We start from the raw sequence: 17212 nt of genomic DNA on the forward strand, positions 1-17212 counted from the left end.
TATGGATCCTCTTTTAAAAAGCGCACGTGGAGACCTGACGCACAGCCGCAGCCGCCAGCTGAGCGTCCCCACTGTGCGCAACACCTTTAACAGCTGATTCACATCAAAACATGCTTTAAACTTAAAACACCTCCCTGATAGATGAGTGTAATATGAGACCACATGATGTTTGTTCCACATGACCGAAAATTGATAGCAAAAATGTGTGTTTCGAGTAATTTCTTAACAATCAATTAATCGATAATCGATTAATTGTGGTCATCCCTAGTTGGGGTGAATTGACTCAAATATGTTCACAGTTCCATTTTAGCTGGTGAATCTTTGGGACAGTTGCTGGATGATGATATCAGGCATTGAAAACGTTCACCCGAAAGTTGCTCCCTGGGACAGTGAGGCGACTGTCTTCATCCAAGTGACGCCTAACTTTTCTAGAGCAAGACTGGCAGACTAAGCCTCATCAAATCGCTCTCTAAACTCCATCAAAACAATGATTGCGTTTTGGAGAAGAGTAGATGCGTTTATTTCATCGACAGATCTTCTGTTTTTTCTCACATCATTCACCTTTTCACAGATGGCCTCCAAAATCGCGTTTCTAACACTGAGATGTCTCTGCTGGAGTTCACCGATGGGTTTATTTCCCTCCTCCACTAAAACCTCCAACTCCATGTCTTCAAACTTCATTTATCGCTTAAGACCACTCTGTTCTCTCAAACTCTCCATGGTGAAAGCCGATAGCACACGCAAAATCCTCCGCACCACTTTTGCACTCGTTATCATTTGCGCACGCAGTCTTAGTAGATCACCTCGCAACACGCCCAGAAATAACAAGTGCAAAATTATTATTTGCACACGCAAATTAGCGCTCGTTATTTGGGATCTTAGTAGATCAGGCCCTAAGACTAAGACTAAATCTAAAATAGCCGCCAAAATTAAAACTATGCTGCATCTCAACACCCACTGTCTTTCCAGTTTTCTTCTCTATTCACCGTCCTATCCTGCAAAAGCATTGAAGCCCACAAGAGTAACGTCTCCACCCAACATCTATGTTTAATTTTCAATGTTTTCACCATTGTGCCTGCAGTGCAAACACACTCTCATTAATTAGGACTAAAGTAAGCTGGGGTTATTTGTGTTGGTGCAAAAACGAGGAGGCAGATTGGTAAACTCAGTCTCATGTGCTGACTGACTACCTCGTTTTAATCCCTTCAAACTGAAGAGATATGGCTGAGATGACTGTGCCTCTGTCTGAACACGTGATCATAAAACACCGCTGTAATTTGTCGCTGCTTCTCAGGGTGTGGCTGTCCAGATGTGAATGTTTTATATGCTTATCCTGCTGACATCATATGACAGCCGTGACACCCAACTCCAACTGAGTATGCAAAATAAACTGCACTAAAAGCATAATAAAGAGGTGTGTGCAAATTGAGCTCTCTCTCTTTGCAGTTTTGCATTGACCTGATAAAAAGTAAAGTTAGTCATTGCAGAAAAGAGGCTCATCATTCTTAAATTAACAAGACTGACCAAAGCACCAAGAATTTCTTTAAATAATCTATACATAGATATCCAGTTAATCCATTTTGATGCAAGTCTTGGTCTCAGTGTGATTTAGACTTACATGATCCTCTCCTCACACAGGTCTAACTGAGGCCGGTTTCCAGGACAATGCTCTCCAATTCTTCGCTAACAGCTCCCTGCTGAGCCCTGTGACGAGCATCACTCTGGAGTTGCGAACACGAGACACTAATGGGATCTTACTGCGAGCGGAGAGTCGAGTTGAAGTCTTCTGCTTGGGCCTGCTGAACTCCTCTCTGCTGGTGAAACTGGACAGCGGGGCAGATTCAGAGCTGCTGGCCTTCACAAGTGACAGACCCATCGCAGACGGAGCCTGGCACCAAATCCAGCTGACCATGGTGGACCCCACGCAGTCAGCTTCCCGCTGGCGTCTCACCGTGGACGGTCAGAGAGTTGGCGGCACCTACGGTGAGGGCGGCAGCCTGAACTTCCTGAATGACACCAAGATCTGGCTGGCTGAGAAATACACTGGATGTTTAGGGGAGGTGAGAGTGGGTGGAGTCTACCTGCCACTTGTTAGAGTACCACACCCTCCTCAGATGAGCCAGTTCACCAGACTTGGGGGGCATGAGCCAACCTTGGGTTGCAATGGTTTACCAATCTGTGATTCCCAGCCGTGCCTCAACGATGGTGTGTGCCAGGACCAGTTCAATGAGTTTAACTGCAGCTGCAGTGCAGGATTGGAGGGGAAACTGTGTGAGGTGGAGATAAACGAGTGTTCCTCAAGTCCCTGTGTCTACGGGACATGTAAAGACCTTCTGGCAGACTACCAGTGTGACTGTGAGCCAGGATACACAGGCAAGAACTGTCGGGATGAGGTGGATAACTGTCTGGAGTTTAGCTGTGTTAACGGAGGAACCTGCTTGGAATCAGTGGGAGGTCACACGTGTGCATGTCCTCCTGGGTTCGTGGGCAAGCGCTGCCAGTAAGTCCAGACTTTCCTTTTCTCTACAGCACATTTCAGGCTTCAAGTAATTGCTCAGATTAATGACAGTTACCATGATTAATCTGTTTATGGTGCAAGGTGATGCAATTACTGAATGCTGAAAAACAACCTTTCCTGTTTCAGATCTGCAACTCATACAGTCGTAGGGTATCTATCAAATAATTATGGATTTGTGAAGTCAGAAAACATGGACGAGAAGTGTTCTGGTTTTCATTTGTTATATGCTTGTAGTCAAAGCAGTGTTGATACATCATACATCAGCAGGCTTTAGTGTATTCAGAAAAAAACAGTCTGTATGGAGAGCAAAGGAGGCAGAACAAACTTTGGGGTAATGACATTCGGGCAGTAATCTTACAACCATACCAGCTCCTAAACAGATAGCTCTATGAAGTGCAGCTAACAGTCAGCTCTTCTTTTTACCCAAGGGGAAAAAATAGATGGAGCCGTTATGCAAAAATCCGTCAGTACTTAGATTTCCAAATTCTGTCATTCATCAGAAATGAAGGATACGACCTCCATCCAACAAACAAGCACTTTAAAAGATGTTTTCTTCCCCTCTTAAAGCTGGAGTTGGTAGTCAGATTTAGATCCACTTTTTGTTATACTGGTTAAAATGATCTTTATGTCCTAATGGTAATCAATACATAATGTGTTCTTAAAAAAGAGTGAAGAAAAGCTGCTATCTACAGCCGGAGTAAACCTGGGAAAACACCAACCAATCACCATTTTTGGGTCCCAAAATTTTAAACCAATCAAATCAAATTCTGCCGTTCTGCCCGCCTCCTGCAAATTGACATTTCCTCGGCGTTCACTCCGAGTCCCCGTCCCCTGCCTCTGCTTCCCCTGACTCTACTGACTGCCCCTCTTGCTCGACCTCAGGCCTGTTCCCTCTGACCCGATGAGGTGCTTTGCTCAGGACCGTAGTCCGGATCAGAGTCTAAAAAGCTCTCACCACGGGGGCTCTGACAAGCAGAAGAATGAATGACATTTAGTAAGTCCTACAGAAAATGTAGATGTACTGTAGCGTCCGTCCGGACGCTGTAGGGATGACGAGCCGATTGGTGAACACGTTGATCTTTAATAATCGGTCACTGTCGGCCGTGATCACGCCAACCAACAAAACAACAATCAATGTTTGAATGAATGAAGAACTTCTCCTCTTGTCTCTCCTCTCTCCCACTCACACACTCTACACCTCTCCTGATGCCTTCACTGACTGTCAACACTGTAGGAATTAAGAACATCTACACTGAACACGTTTAACAAACAGTAGAGTTGTTACAGTATTATATATGTGTTATAACTTTTCTCCTGATATCGTGTCACCGGTACAACTGGATAATGCTAGCATGACAGTTGTGAGTACTAACAGCAGCCATGTTTGTTTGTGTTTTTAACTTTCACTATGAGAATGTTTTGGTGAGGACCGGTTTTGAATCAGTCACCATCATATGGTCATGAATCAGCGGCACTCCTACATGTGAGTGGGGGCGTCGTTTTGGAGGAGCTCCGAGGGGAAGGGGGGGAGCGGTTAGACGGAGTCCTGAAGACATGCTACATTCAAATTCATGCTAGTTTTCCGAGACTACCAACCCTAGCTTTAAAGACAGACCTGACATAGCTTGCAGGTGTATCAGTACAATTTAAACCAGTTAGTTGCAAGTACCTCACAAGAAAATCAGTTTCTGTCTGAAGTAAGCCAGAGTGAATCCTCTGTGTGACTTACTATTTACAGTGAAACTGAGACTAGCATGAAACAGATGAGATGCAATCTCAAATTATGATGATCTGGAGAGTCATCTAGAGGGTTAAATATCACCTTCACCATAGGCTTCTTTGAAGGAAACCTGGTCTGATTGTAAAAGTATTAAATATTTGAATACATTGGATTGTAATGAGGTTTTTCCTGTGTTTAAAATCAATAGGTGGCGATTCCCTCCAGTAGCGTGCGACGCAAACAGAGAGTGTCTAAATGGAGGGGTTTGTATCGGAGGTGACTCTGGAGGAAACTGCACCTGCAAGCCTGGATACACCGGTGACAGGTGAGAGCAGCACACTACACATTCCTCACACACACCTGCGGCTCAGTAAAAGTGTCTGAACCACAGTGTAAAGGTCAGGGAAGTGTGTGCATGTCTGTGTGTGTGTGTGTGTGTGTTTGTGTGTGTGTGTGTGTGTGTGGAGCTTTGTCAGTCAGCGTTGTGTTAAAACCCCATTGATGTGTTTCAGGTGTGAGACAGAAATAGACGAGTGTGCGTCCAGCCCTTGTCTGAACGGAGCCACCTGTCTGGACAGACTCAACCACTTTCAGTGTGTGTGCGTGCCGGGCTACAGCGGCAAACTGTGCGAGAGGAACGTAAGTGACAGACAAGATTTTGATCTAGTCTGGATGTGAGTGTGTGTTTACTCTCAGAGCACGTGTGTTAGCGTGGATTTGGGTTGCCTTTGTGTGCTTTGGATGTGAAGGTCCAGAGATACCTGACAACACGTCACACACCGTAGAGGTCTGGTGTAAACCTCCAAACCAATGACTCTGTTTACAACCTTGATTCCAAAAAATGGTTAACACTTAAATGTTTACAAAAACAGAATTGGATGGTTTGCAAATAACTTAAAACAAGTATGCAATTGAAATATTGCAAAGATAAGGTATCAATGTTAAAACTGATTTTTTAAATGTCATATATTACTTTAAATTTGAAGCCAGCAATGTGTTTCAAAAAACTTGGGGTAAAACACCAAAAGGATCATCTCAAAATAATAATAATAATAATAATAATAATAATAATAATTTTATTTGTAGAGCACCTTTCAAAACCCGGTTACAAAGTGCTTTACATGGACAGCAAAATAAAACAGGCAGTTCATAAAAACACACAAGTCAAGAGAAAGAAATAAGACATATTTTAAAAGTCATAAAATTCCCCTAAAGTAACTCTAAAGGAATACAATTGTTTTAAAATATATTTCTTAAGACGTTCAAAATAAAATAAAGTCAAATAAAAAACTATTTAGGCTGACTGGGTATAAAAAATGCATGCAATAACAGACATGACTCTGAAGTGGAAATCACTGCATTGGCTCAAAATCACCTCCAAGAACCATCGTCTGTTAACACAGATTGTGACTTCATCCACAAATGCAGGTTCAAACTGAACCATGCAAAGAGGAAACCAGATATAAACATGATCCAGACACACCCTAGACTTCTCTGGACCTGAGCCTGTTCAAGATGGACTTTGGGGAAGTGGAAAACTGTCCGGTGGTCTGATGAATCAAAATCTGACATTCTTTTTGGAAATCATGGACGCTGTGTCCTCCACTCTAAAAGAGGAGAGGGACCACCCAGCATGTTATCAGCTCACAGTTCAAAGCCAGCATCCCTGATGGTATGGGGATCAGAAGAGTCCATGGCATGGGGAGCTTACACATCTGTGAAGGCTCCATTAATGCTGAACAACACATACAGGTTTAGGAGCAACATATGCTGCCATCCAGACAATAACTTCTTCAGGAAGACCTTACATATTTCAGAAAGACAACACCAAACCACATTCTCCACGTATTACAACAGCATGGCTCTGTAGAAGAAGAGTCCAGGAGCTAAACTGGACTGCCTGCAGTCCTGACTTATCATCCATTGAAAACATTTGGAGCATCATGAAACTAAAATTCAAGAAACGAGATGCTGAACTGTTGAACAGCTGAAATCCTCTATCAAAATGAAACTCCAGAAACTGGTCTCCTGGGTTCCCAAACATTTAGTGTGTGAGTGTTGTTAAAAGAAGAGCTGATGCAACACGATGATAAACATGTCCCTGTCCCAACTGTTTTCATACAAAACATTTGTCTGTTTCAACATTTGATATGTCTTTGCACTATTTTCAATTAAAGGTGACATATCACGCTTTTTTCATCAATATATATTGGTCTAAGAGGTCCCCAAAACATGTCTTTAAAGTTTATGCTCAAAAAAACACTTTGAAATCAGATTTTGGCATGCCTGAAAAGCCCTCTTCTTCAGTCCTCCTCAGAACACTCTGTTTTCTCTCTGACCACGCCCCCTCAGGAAGTGGATGTGCCTCGGCTCTCCAGCACGTTGATCTAATGTTTACATGTTAGCTGAATATAAACGGCTGCTCAGAGACCCACGTTACTTCAACCCTCTGAATCTGATCCAGAATCTGATCCTGACGGAGAGGCGCCTGCAGCAGGACCTTTCTGAAGGATTGGTCACAGATTTAGTGTTTCTTGTTGTTTTATTTGTCAGTATGTCGACGTGTGTCTTGGTACACAGCTATGAACATGTAGCTATGTGGCTATGCTAATTAGCGCTAGCACTTATCCATGATAAATAAAAATCATCCACTAGATCTTCAAATCTGCAGACGTGGGGAGTAAAACCAACCTCTGCCAGAAAGGCAGCAGGACCTTTCTGAAGGATTGGTCACAGATTCTGTGTTTCTTGTTGTTTTATTTGTCAGTATGTCGACGTTTGTCTTGGTACACAGCTACAGCTACGACATGTAGCTATGTGGCTATGCTAACTAGCGCTAGCACTTATCCATGATAAATAAAAATCATCCACTAGATCTTCAAATCTGCAGACGTGGGGAGTAAAACCGACCTTTGTGTTTATTAAGACAGCCTGCAACTAGCATGCCTCCCTCCTAAGCTCCTTGTTAGCACACATTTGTGCAGGTAATGAAAAACGGAGGGGGGATTCAGTATTATTTTATACAGTCTATGGGCTGAACAAGCACCGAGCTCTGACTCCGTGACAGACCGGATATTGTTGTTACGTAACAAAAACACGGAAGTCTGAAACGGCTCGTTTCACACACATTTACAGAAAGGTGTAGAAATCAAAACAGGGGCAGAATGGATTCTTTTCATTCTCGGGGGGTTTGTAGACATGCCAGGGACACATATTTCAGGTAGAGAACCATTAAAAAGTCCATTTTGCATGATATGTCACCTTTAAATATAGATTTTAAATCCTTTTCAAGTCATTAAATTCAGTTTTTAGAAACATTTTACACAGCGTGATAACTTATTTTAACTAGGGGTGGTACAATATTACCAAAAAAAACACAAAAAAATTAAATACTGTGGTGCCAGAGAGGGCAAAATAAAGTTGCCTATTAAAAGAGAAATTTCTCAAAAATATAGCAAGTGATATAGTCCTGCTATAATTGACTGATTGATGTTATAGTTTATAGATGAATAAAGCACTGTATCGATTACATTTGTACCCAACACAGCGCTCTGGATACGTTCTTCTGTATTTTCCTTTTTTTCCAGATTCTATTCTGTACAGTGCTCTACATAGGAAAACAAATAATGTACCAAACAATAAACATACATAAATAAGAGAATATGAATAAATATGGTAAAGCAATCTTGATTAATTCACAACAAAGCAGCCAGAGTGTGTTCTTTTGTGTCTTTGAGATGACACAGTTTGACGCTGGAGGAGAGCATGTAACCTAACCCCAGTGTGGTTTCCCATAGCTGTTCTATAAAACATATTAGAAATATTTTTGTAACATTAATAAAGTCATAAGTTACAGCCTAAATCACATTTTCTGCTACGATGTTAAAAAGGTGCGGTGATGCTGACATCATGCTCTGTCTTGCAGAAAGGACAGCAGAGGGAGCGAATCCCCTGGCTGGCGGTGACCATTCCCCTCACCACGCTGTGTGTGCTGCTGGCCATCCTGGTGGCGTTTTTCCTCATCATGACGGCACGGAAGAAGCGTCAGTCGGAGGGCACGTACAGCCCCAGCGCGCAGGAGGTGGCCGGAGCCAGGCTGGAGATGGGCAGCGTTCTCAAAGTGCCACCAGAGGAGAGGCTAATCTGAGTCCTGGAGCCCTGCGTTTGAGTCAAAGTGGAGCGAACACATACTCTGCTAAGGGTTGAGAGAACATATGCTCTGCAGGGTCACGCTGCTGGGCCTCTGCTGCCCTATACGGCAGTGATGGAGGACAAATCAATGACTAATTGTCCACCTGGGAAAACTACTGACACTGAAGCCTCTGAGATGGACCGGTAAAGACCAGAGGCTGAGTGAGAACGTGTCCTGATTACTCATACGGTCCTCCTGTGGTCAAAGGATGCTCTGACCCTGGATGTCCACTTGTAAAAAGGACTTTTGAAGACTATTTCAAGCTGAGATCTCATGGAGTACGGCATGCTCTACAACATGATGGAAGAAAATCACCCAAATGTGTGGATGCTGAGTCACACAGGCGGAAAATTCCTTCCTCTACGCAGTCATGTCGGGCACAGTATGTCATCATTTATGGTTTAGCAAAGGAATTATGAGGAATGTGAAGAAAGAGTTTGATTAAGCATGAGTGTATATACGCACAGGGGAGTTCACTCTTTAATGCAATTACACCTTAAAGTATTATTAACATATGCAAGAGGCTGCAGGTTTTACATTTTATGGAAACATTGAAATTCTTGCTTTATATACCAATGATCCAAGAGAGAGCACAAACTTGGATAATAAGAAATCAGGTCAGAAAGTCCACTAAACGACTAAATATCAACCAGTGTTCAAACTCTAAAAATGCAGTTCAGTCAGACAAATCAGAATTTTAAGCTGAAGTTTAAATTTTACAGCAGACAGTATTTGTGTTTGGCGTATAGCCTCCAAACCTCCTCGCAGAATAACTTACATGCAGACATTGAGGATTAATGAGATAGGACTAACCCCCCTCAGAGCCCACAGGTGGATCCTGGGGAGGAGGTGGGTTTGAAAGTTTGCAGGGCTAATGCAGAGACATGAAGTCTTGCAGCTTAAAAAGGCCATTAAATGAGAGGACGTTGAGATTGGCTGATAGAGAGGATGATGCATGTCAGTATGAGTCAGTGACGCTCGAGTTGTCTGCCTGAACTAGCTTGCGCGCGCGGTGCTCCATTTAGGACTTTTCAACATGTCAAAAACACTTTTGTCTTATTTTAAGAGGGGCTGTGTTTTTATTTTTTTTACGGGCTCTGAGGATGAAAGTAGAGCGACCCTGGATGGATGCTGACGTAGGTGAGGTGTGTGGACTTTGGAGTCCTCTGTGGCAGACATTGGCTTAAATGTAGCCCTCATAAGCTGCTCACTTATACAGTCAGTTTAGCCGCTACACATCAACCAATCAATCTTTATTTGTATAGCGCCAAATCACAACAAACGTGGGGCGCTGGTGGCCTAGTGGTCTAAGCGCCCCACATACAGAAGCTACAGTCCTCGTGGCAGGGGTCGCCGGTTCAATTCCCGGCTGGTTGACCATTTCCTGCATGTCTTCCCCCGCTCTCTACTCCAAACATATCCTTTCTCTCTTCAGCTGTCGTATCAAATCAAGGCAAAAAGGCCAAAAATATATGTACAATTTTTTTTAAATCACAACAAATGTTATCTCAAGACGCTTTTACAAACATAGCCGATCTAGACCACTCGATTACCCCTTTTCAACCAAGGCATTTTCAGGGCTGGTTCGGAGCCGGTGCTCAATTGAGGACCGGTTTTTCGTGATTGAACCGGCTCTAGAGCGGCTCCAACTCTTTGCTGGTCTAGAACCGCTAACCGTGAACGTCAGGGCCGAGGGGCGGGGTTGCTGTGATCAAAAACACAAACCCAATGTGTTTCCTCCATTGTCCTGCAGCCAAAAAAATAAAAGAGAGTAATGGATTCCAAAGCAAAGCAGCGGTCGGCCGAGGAGACAAGCTGCCATGGCGCGCCTCTTCCACGGGCTCGAGTGTGCGGTGTTGGTTCACGAGTTCAACCAGCTCCAAACCAGTGCGAGCACCAACCTGAAAATACAACCCAGAGCGCGTTGGTCCAAAAGAGGTAGATGTCAAATTATAAACAGAGACCCAACTCCAAGACAGGTTAAGACTCAGTCTTACCTCACCATCCACCATGAGCAGAGCACTTTGCAGCATTTAGGAAGTTACAGTGGCGAGGACAAACTTCCTTTAACAGGCAGAAACCTCCAGCAGGACCAGACTCATGTTAGACACACATCTGCTGAGACCGAATGGGAGATGAATCCTTCAAAAGTTCAGCTTTTTAACTTGCTCTGAAGGTTTCCCTGTGGTCACTATAAACTTGGATCCTGGTCCAGTCTGACTTTAACTCTCTCCCCTAACAGGTTTTTACCTCCTGGTGTCCTTTGTGTCTTTGCTCCTATAGTAACTTCATGTTTTTAACTTTTTCATCTTGCTTTGTAAATTCAGCAGCTGATAAAGTGATGCATGTTTGATCCAAACCTCATGTCCTCCTTTGCTAAATCAGAAATGTTGAATACATAGTCAAGCACTGGGGGGTGTCAGATGCCTAATGTATATAAAAAACATCTGACCCCGTATGAAAAAAGTATGTCTGAGTCCTCTGATGAAGCTGCTTCGGCCTCCAGCGTGAATGAAAAGGTAGAATCAGATCACGTATAGGAAGATGACCTCAAGCGCCAAGCTTTCAGAAACTGTGGTGTAAATAACTGCTGTATTATTTTGTCCATGTGCACTGTTCGGCTCGAGAAGCTAACCACTTTTTATTTGTTTTTTAATTTTTTAATCTGTCACTGTTTGTGTGTTTCTGTGAGTGTGTTCGTGATGTGTATAATTTGCTACGATGGGTCGAGTCACTGTATTTTCTTGTTTTTGTAATGTTTTGTAAGAAAGCAGTATTTAATGGTAGGAATGTTTTAACTGTGAACTAAGGTGGTTGGATCAGTATTGATGAACACAAATAATGTTTTAAAACTGGTTTGAATTCAACAAAGAGTTTCTGGTTGTATTGAAGCTGATTTAAAGCAACAGAGCAACATTGTGGACGATGCATTTATTTGCTTTCTTTCCAAGAGTGAAACAATAAAGGTCAAAGCATTCAGCAGGAGGCAGGACGTTTGTAGCCTAGCTTTGCATGACGCCTAGAATCAAGGGCAGACAGCTAGCCTTGTTCCCCTTGATAATCAAAGAAAAAACAAGTGAAGGAGCCTTTTCTTGACAAACCACAGCAGGCTGCAGGTGGAGCTGCCATGTTTGGTACAACCACACAAGATCAGAGTCCTTGCATTTTGAATCAATCAATCAACCTTTATTTGTATAGCGCCAAATCACAACAAACGTTATCTCAAGACGCTTTTACAAACATAGGAGGTCTAGACCACTCTATGTCAAATTATGAACAGAGACCCAACTTCAAGACAGGGTAAGACTCAGTCTGACCCCACCTTAATCCATCATGAGCATCACAGTGTTTAGCTAGTTACAGTGGTGAGGAAAAACTTCCTTTAAACAGGCAGAAACCTCCAGCAGGACCAGACTTATGTTAGACAGCCATCATGCCTCGACCGAGTTGGGTCTAGAAAGACAGATAGAGGGGAGTGAGAGGGACAGGTGATAGTGATGAGACGAGTAGTAGAAGCTGTTGCCGCTGGAGTCCAGCACGTCCGTATCAGCTGGAGTCCAGAACATCCGCAGCAGGAGGACGTCTACGGCAGCTCAGAGGAATCTACGAGACAAGGGAGCTCAGAGACTCCAGAAAGGTCTATGGTTAGTAACTTTAATGGGACAGGGAGAGTTAAAGTGAGAGATGAGGGGGTTGGGGGGAAGGGGGTGAGCTAGGATCCCAGTGTGTCAGTCTAAGCTTATAGCAGCCTAGCTAAGAGCTGGTCCAAGCCTGAGCCAGCTCTAACTATAAGCTTTATCAAAAAGGAAAGATTTAAGCCTACTCTTAAAAGTGGAGAGGGTGTCTGCCTCCCGGATTTTAACTGAAGTCACGTTGCCCTGATAACCACCAAGGCTAACGGCTTTTGAAAAGGTTTGCATGTAGATCAGCTGTAAATTCTAAGGTTTGCCTTCCTGCTCTGCGCTCTTTTTCCCAATAATGGTCCAGCCTGGTGCCTGCAGCACTTTGGATGCCACACCAAAGCCATTATCAGTGACACTTTCTACCTTGATGGTGAACAAGACTTCCAGACTTAAACAGGTTTACTTGGGGCAGCATCTCACTTCTTACTGGAGAGTATAAGTCCACCTTTATACAGGAAGGAAGGAGGAAACGGTGGCCTAAATCTTGGGTGTGCTGTTTTTACGTCACGGTGTGTGAAGAATAAAGAGACAGAAGCTATAAGGGTTCAAAGCCTGTATGAAGCTACTGCTGCACAATATGAAGTTTGATTGCGTCTGAAATTCCTCATAAAAAAAGACACGTTTCCTGCTCTTCAGTTATGAGTTTGCATCAAGTTTAAAACAACAGGTGAAATCGTTTGAGATGTAACAAACAGCATGAAAAGTTTTTTTTTAGTCTCAAGCAGAAACTAACCGACCTGCTGAACCTCTGTCAGACGCCCCCCTCCTTTAAAAACATTGCTCGTCCTGCTGCCCCCCCCCCCCTCGCTCTCTTTGAAGCTGAAGCGGTGCATTCCTCACGGTCTCTGAGTGACTCCCACCCAGCCTGACTGCTCGGTCAGTGCCTCACCTCCCTGATGATGGCAAATGAAGCAGGACAGGCATACCTCCTCCTCCACCTCCACCTCCTCCTCCTCCTCCTCCTCCTCCTCCTCCTCCTCCTCCTCCTCCTCCCCCAAACAAAGTCAGACCGGGCTGAGGAATTTTTCAAAACCTTTTCAAACACATACCGTCACTTAACCGATTAGACTGGATACAAAATGTTTTGCTTTATTGAAATACCTCATTTAGTAAGTCAAAGATGATTGTTTCTTTCAGAGGCAGAGACATTACTGGTGTGTTTTATTACCTTCATTCATTGTGTTGAGGTGAGGGAAGAATCTTGTCCAGACTCTAAATGTGGTCAGTTTTAAATAAACAACTTAATGACTCCATAGAAGAAGAAAGTAAAAAGACATTTATATTTTCCTTTCATAATTTCTGTCCTCCATTAATCTAATCTGTCTCTTGGCTACTGTTGTTATTATTTTTAACTTAAACTGCCTGTTTTACAACTTTGTCTCTTTTATTTCTTTCTTCATGATTTGTGCGTTTGCATTTTGTTCTTTTAATTTCCTGGACCAGTCTCTGTTTGGTTGGTCTGATGGTTTTTGGCGAGTCTTTCTTGTCCTCTGTCCAAAGCAGTTTACAGTTTCTCAGTCTAACCAGTTCAAAAATGTCAAAATTGAAAAGTTAAATGTTTCAGAAGACAGCAACAAGCATACATTTTCAAAGGTGACGTAAAAACACATATTTTAATTATGGGGGCTCCGTTTGTAACACTGAAAATAACAGATACAATTCTCCACATTTAGCTCCAAACGTCATAAAAACATAATGTTAATTTTTAGAAGTCACTTATTTATTACATTTAGAGGAATATTTATGATCTTCTTCACATTTAATTTTGTTGGCAAAATACATTAAGTTGTAATCGCTGTTAAATATAAATATAAATGTTAAATGTTTAATCGAAATGTTAAATCTAAATCTAAATGCTAAATCTGAAAGTTAAATATAAAAATAAATGTTAAATACTACATCTGAATGTTACATATAAAAATAAATGTTAATAAATATGAATGCTAAATGCTAAATATAAAAGTTAAATGCTGAATCTAAATGTTAAATATAAGTATACATGCTAAATCTGAAAGTTGAATATAAAAATAAATGTTAAAATGCAAAATCCAAATAATTAAAAGCAATGTTAAATATTAAATCTGTAAGTTAAATATAAAAATAAATGTTGAATACTAAATCTGAATGTTTAATATACAAATAAATATTAATCTTAATTTTAAATATAAATATTAATGTTAAATGCTAAATCTGAAATTTAAATATAAAAATAAATGTAAAATTCTAGATATAAATTATAAGTAAAAATGTAAATGTTAAATGCTAAATATAAATTTTAAATATTAATATAAATGTCACATGCTAAATCTGAAAGTTAAATATAAAAGTAAATGTTAAATGCTAAATATAAATGGTAACTATAAATATAAATGTAACATCCTAAATCTGAAAGTTAAATATAAAAATAAATGTTAAATACAAATATAAATGTTAAATGCTAAATCTGAAAGTTAAAAAGATCACAAATATTCTTCTAGATGTGATTAAAAAGTGAAATTCACTCTACATTTTTATGACGTTTTGAGGCTAAATGTTGAGAAATGTTATTTTCAGCATGCACAACTATACAAATGGTGCCCCGTATTTAATAGTTAATATCATAATTTCATATGTGATTTGTTTTTTTTCATTTGTTTCAGAGTTTTTGCACATGGAAGGGAAATATAGAATACATGATACCTTGTACATTTTTTTTTATTGTTTGATTTCAGGATTTAGGGCCTGCAGTGTCCCCCTTCAGAGTTTCTCTTAATCAGGCTTGATCTGGCATTGCCAACAACTTAAATTTAAAAGCTGCTCTCTCCAGTGCTCACAAAGTCGCCTCGCAGCACTTCTGCTTACCTCACAGGTGACCCTCAATTCTGTTTTAAATTTCTGTGTATGCTTCTTATTTGCATTTATTCAAAGGGAAAGTGAAAACACTTGAAAGAAACTGTCTCAGCATTAGCATTAGCATCAGCAGGAGCTTCACACCCTCAAAAGAAAAACAACTGTGGTTGGTTTCTCCTCCATCAATCAGTCAATCAATCAATCAATCAATCAATCAATCAATCAATCAATCAATCAATCAATCAATCAATCTTTATTTGTATAGCACCAAATCACAACAAATGTTATCTCAAGACGCTTTTCCAAACAGAGCGGGTCTAGAACTCTATGTTCTATTATAAACAGAGATCCAACAACAAGACAGGGTAAGACTCAGTCTGACCCCACCTTCATCCACCATGAGCAGTGCACCTTGCAGCATTTAGCAACTTACAGCGGCGAGGACAAACTCCCTTTGAACAGGCAGAACCAGATGTTAGACACACCTCTGCCTGACTGAGTTGGGTCTGGAAAGAGTGATAGAGGGAGATTAAGAGAGAAGGAGAGCAATGATCAGCTGGAATCTGGAACGTCGACTGCAGCAGGCCGTCTACGGCAGCTCAGAGGAACCTACGAGACAAGGGAGCTCAGGGACTCCAGAGAGGTCTATGGTTAGTAACTTTAAAGGGACAGGGAGAGTTAAAGGAAGAGACAGGCAGGGAGAGGAGAGAGAGGGAAGAGATAGGATCCCAGTGTGCCAGTTCCTCAAGCAGTCTAAGCCTATAGCAGCATAACGAAGAGCTGGTCCAAGCCTGAGCCAGCTCATGTGGACCTTTGATATTGTTGCTGACTAAGATGATATCAGAAGTCCTGTTAATTTGTGATAACGATGGGTTAGTGATCCAATAAAAAGATAATAAAGCAACAATAAATGTTCTGTGTTTATAACAAAAGACTAATACACATTTTCTCCCTAAACCCATGGCATGAACTCTACACAGCACACACTTAAGCTTGTTTTCACTTAAGACAACAGTCCCCATCATGCTGTCCGAGTACTCACTGGAGCACCAACACGGATTAATCCACTACTGAAAGTAGTCCCTCAACAAGTCCCTTCTTCCTGTGTAAGCTTGACTGAGCTCTCTTTAAAAGAAAACAGTATTTCTGAATTTGTTATTAAATATTGATGTTCTCAGCAGGAATAAATGGGCTCAAAGCGGAGTGCTGCAGACCATGTAAGGAAGAAGATTACCGACACACACACACACACACACACACACACACACACACACACACACACACACACACACACACACACTGCAGAGGCCTTTTTCTGGAGTTTGCTGACAAGTGTAAAAATAAAGAGTGCTGATAAATAAATAATAAACCATACTTTTAACTGTATCCTATAAAGATTCTGTTTGGGGTGTAGTTCAGTAGCAGTAGCACTTATTTGATGGGTTGTATTTTACCAGTTCACCAGAACACAGAGGAGAAACTGGACAGTATCCTGATAATCAAAGAGCATGAAACAGTTGCAGAGCACTGTGGCAGTGTCACCAATGTATCACCAAGTACAATATTTAATTCTAAAATAAGTGCTTCTCTCAGCCTGCATGTCCCTTTGAGGAACAGCACCTGAGCTCCAGCAGGGGGCGCACTCACACAGAGGAACACACACAAACACACTCAGGCGGTTGCATTTGTGTAATGCTTCAAATGTGGCCGCACAATAAACTGAGTGCAGAATCAAATGTGACAGACAGTCCAGTCAGAGATAACTGCAGCTTTTTAAGTGTAGAAGAAGAAAACACTTCCTTATAGAAACATTTGACTTCTTAACTAAATCAAATCCACCAACACGGCTCACAAATCCTGATGGAAGCTGAAATCCTGTCTGAAAATGAATCATTGATCAGCTCCACATATAAACTACAATCAGTGTCCTTCTCTGCTGCCTTCCTGTCAGTGATTTAGTCTGATGAAGTGTTACTGAGATCATCTGGAGCTGCTGCTGTGTTCACTCTGAATCTCGGCCTTCCTCTTTCTCCACACACTGACTAAGCTGCACTGACAACACTGAGCTGGCTTCTCTTGGTAGGCTGTCTTTCTCTCTTCCTCCCATTATTCCCTCTGTTTCCAACCTGATTCAGTGGTTTCTCTGCAGTCTCTCACCTCTTCCTAGTTCCCCCTCGTCTCTTTTTGTCACTTTGGCTTTCTTCAGATTCTCTTACGTGCTACACGTTATTCTCTAACTTCAGAAAATGTGTGAAGGTGTTCTCAATAAA

The 17212-nt window shown here is 41.7% G+C and overlaps 1 protein-coding gene across 1 annotated transcript in view; it reads left to right on the forward strand.

Moving 5' to 3' along the window:
• The window catches only part of LOC117818342 (protein crumbs homolog 1-like), a 55672-nt gene extending 44262 nt beyond the window's left edge, over nt 1-11410 (forward strand). Inside the window, exons 10-13 of the mRNA XM_034691170.1 lie at nt 1639-2500; nt 4447-4563; nt 4751-4877; nt 8164-11410. Of these exons, the coding sequence (XP_034547061.1) occupies nt 1639-2500; nt 4447-4563; nt 4751-4877; nt 8164-8385 (1328 nt within the window). The 3' untranslated portion in view covers nt 8386-11410. The remainder of the gene's footprint in view (nt 1-1638; nt 2501-4446; nt 4564-4750; nt 4878-8163) is intronic.
• Nucleotides 11411-17212: the final 5802 nt, after the last annotated feature.

Source organism: Notolabrus celidotus, chromosome 9 (assembly GCF_009762535.1).
Source record: "Notolabrus celidotus isolate fNotCel1 chromosome 9, fNotCel1.pri, whole genome shotgun sequence".
NCBI classification, from domain to species: domain Eukaryota; kingdom Metazoa; phylum Chordata; class Actinopteri; order Labriformes; family Labridae; genus Notolabrus; species Notolabrus celidotus.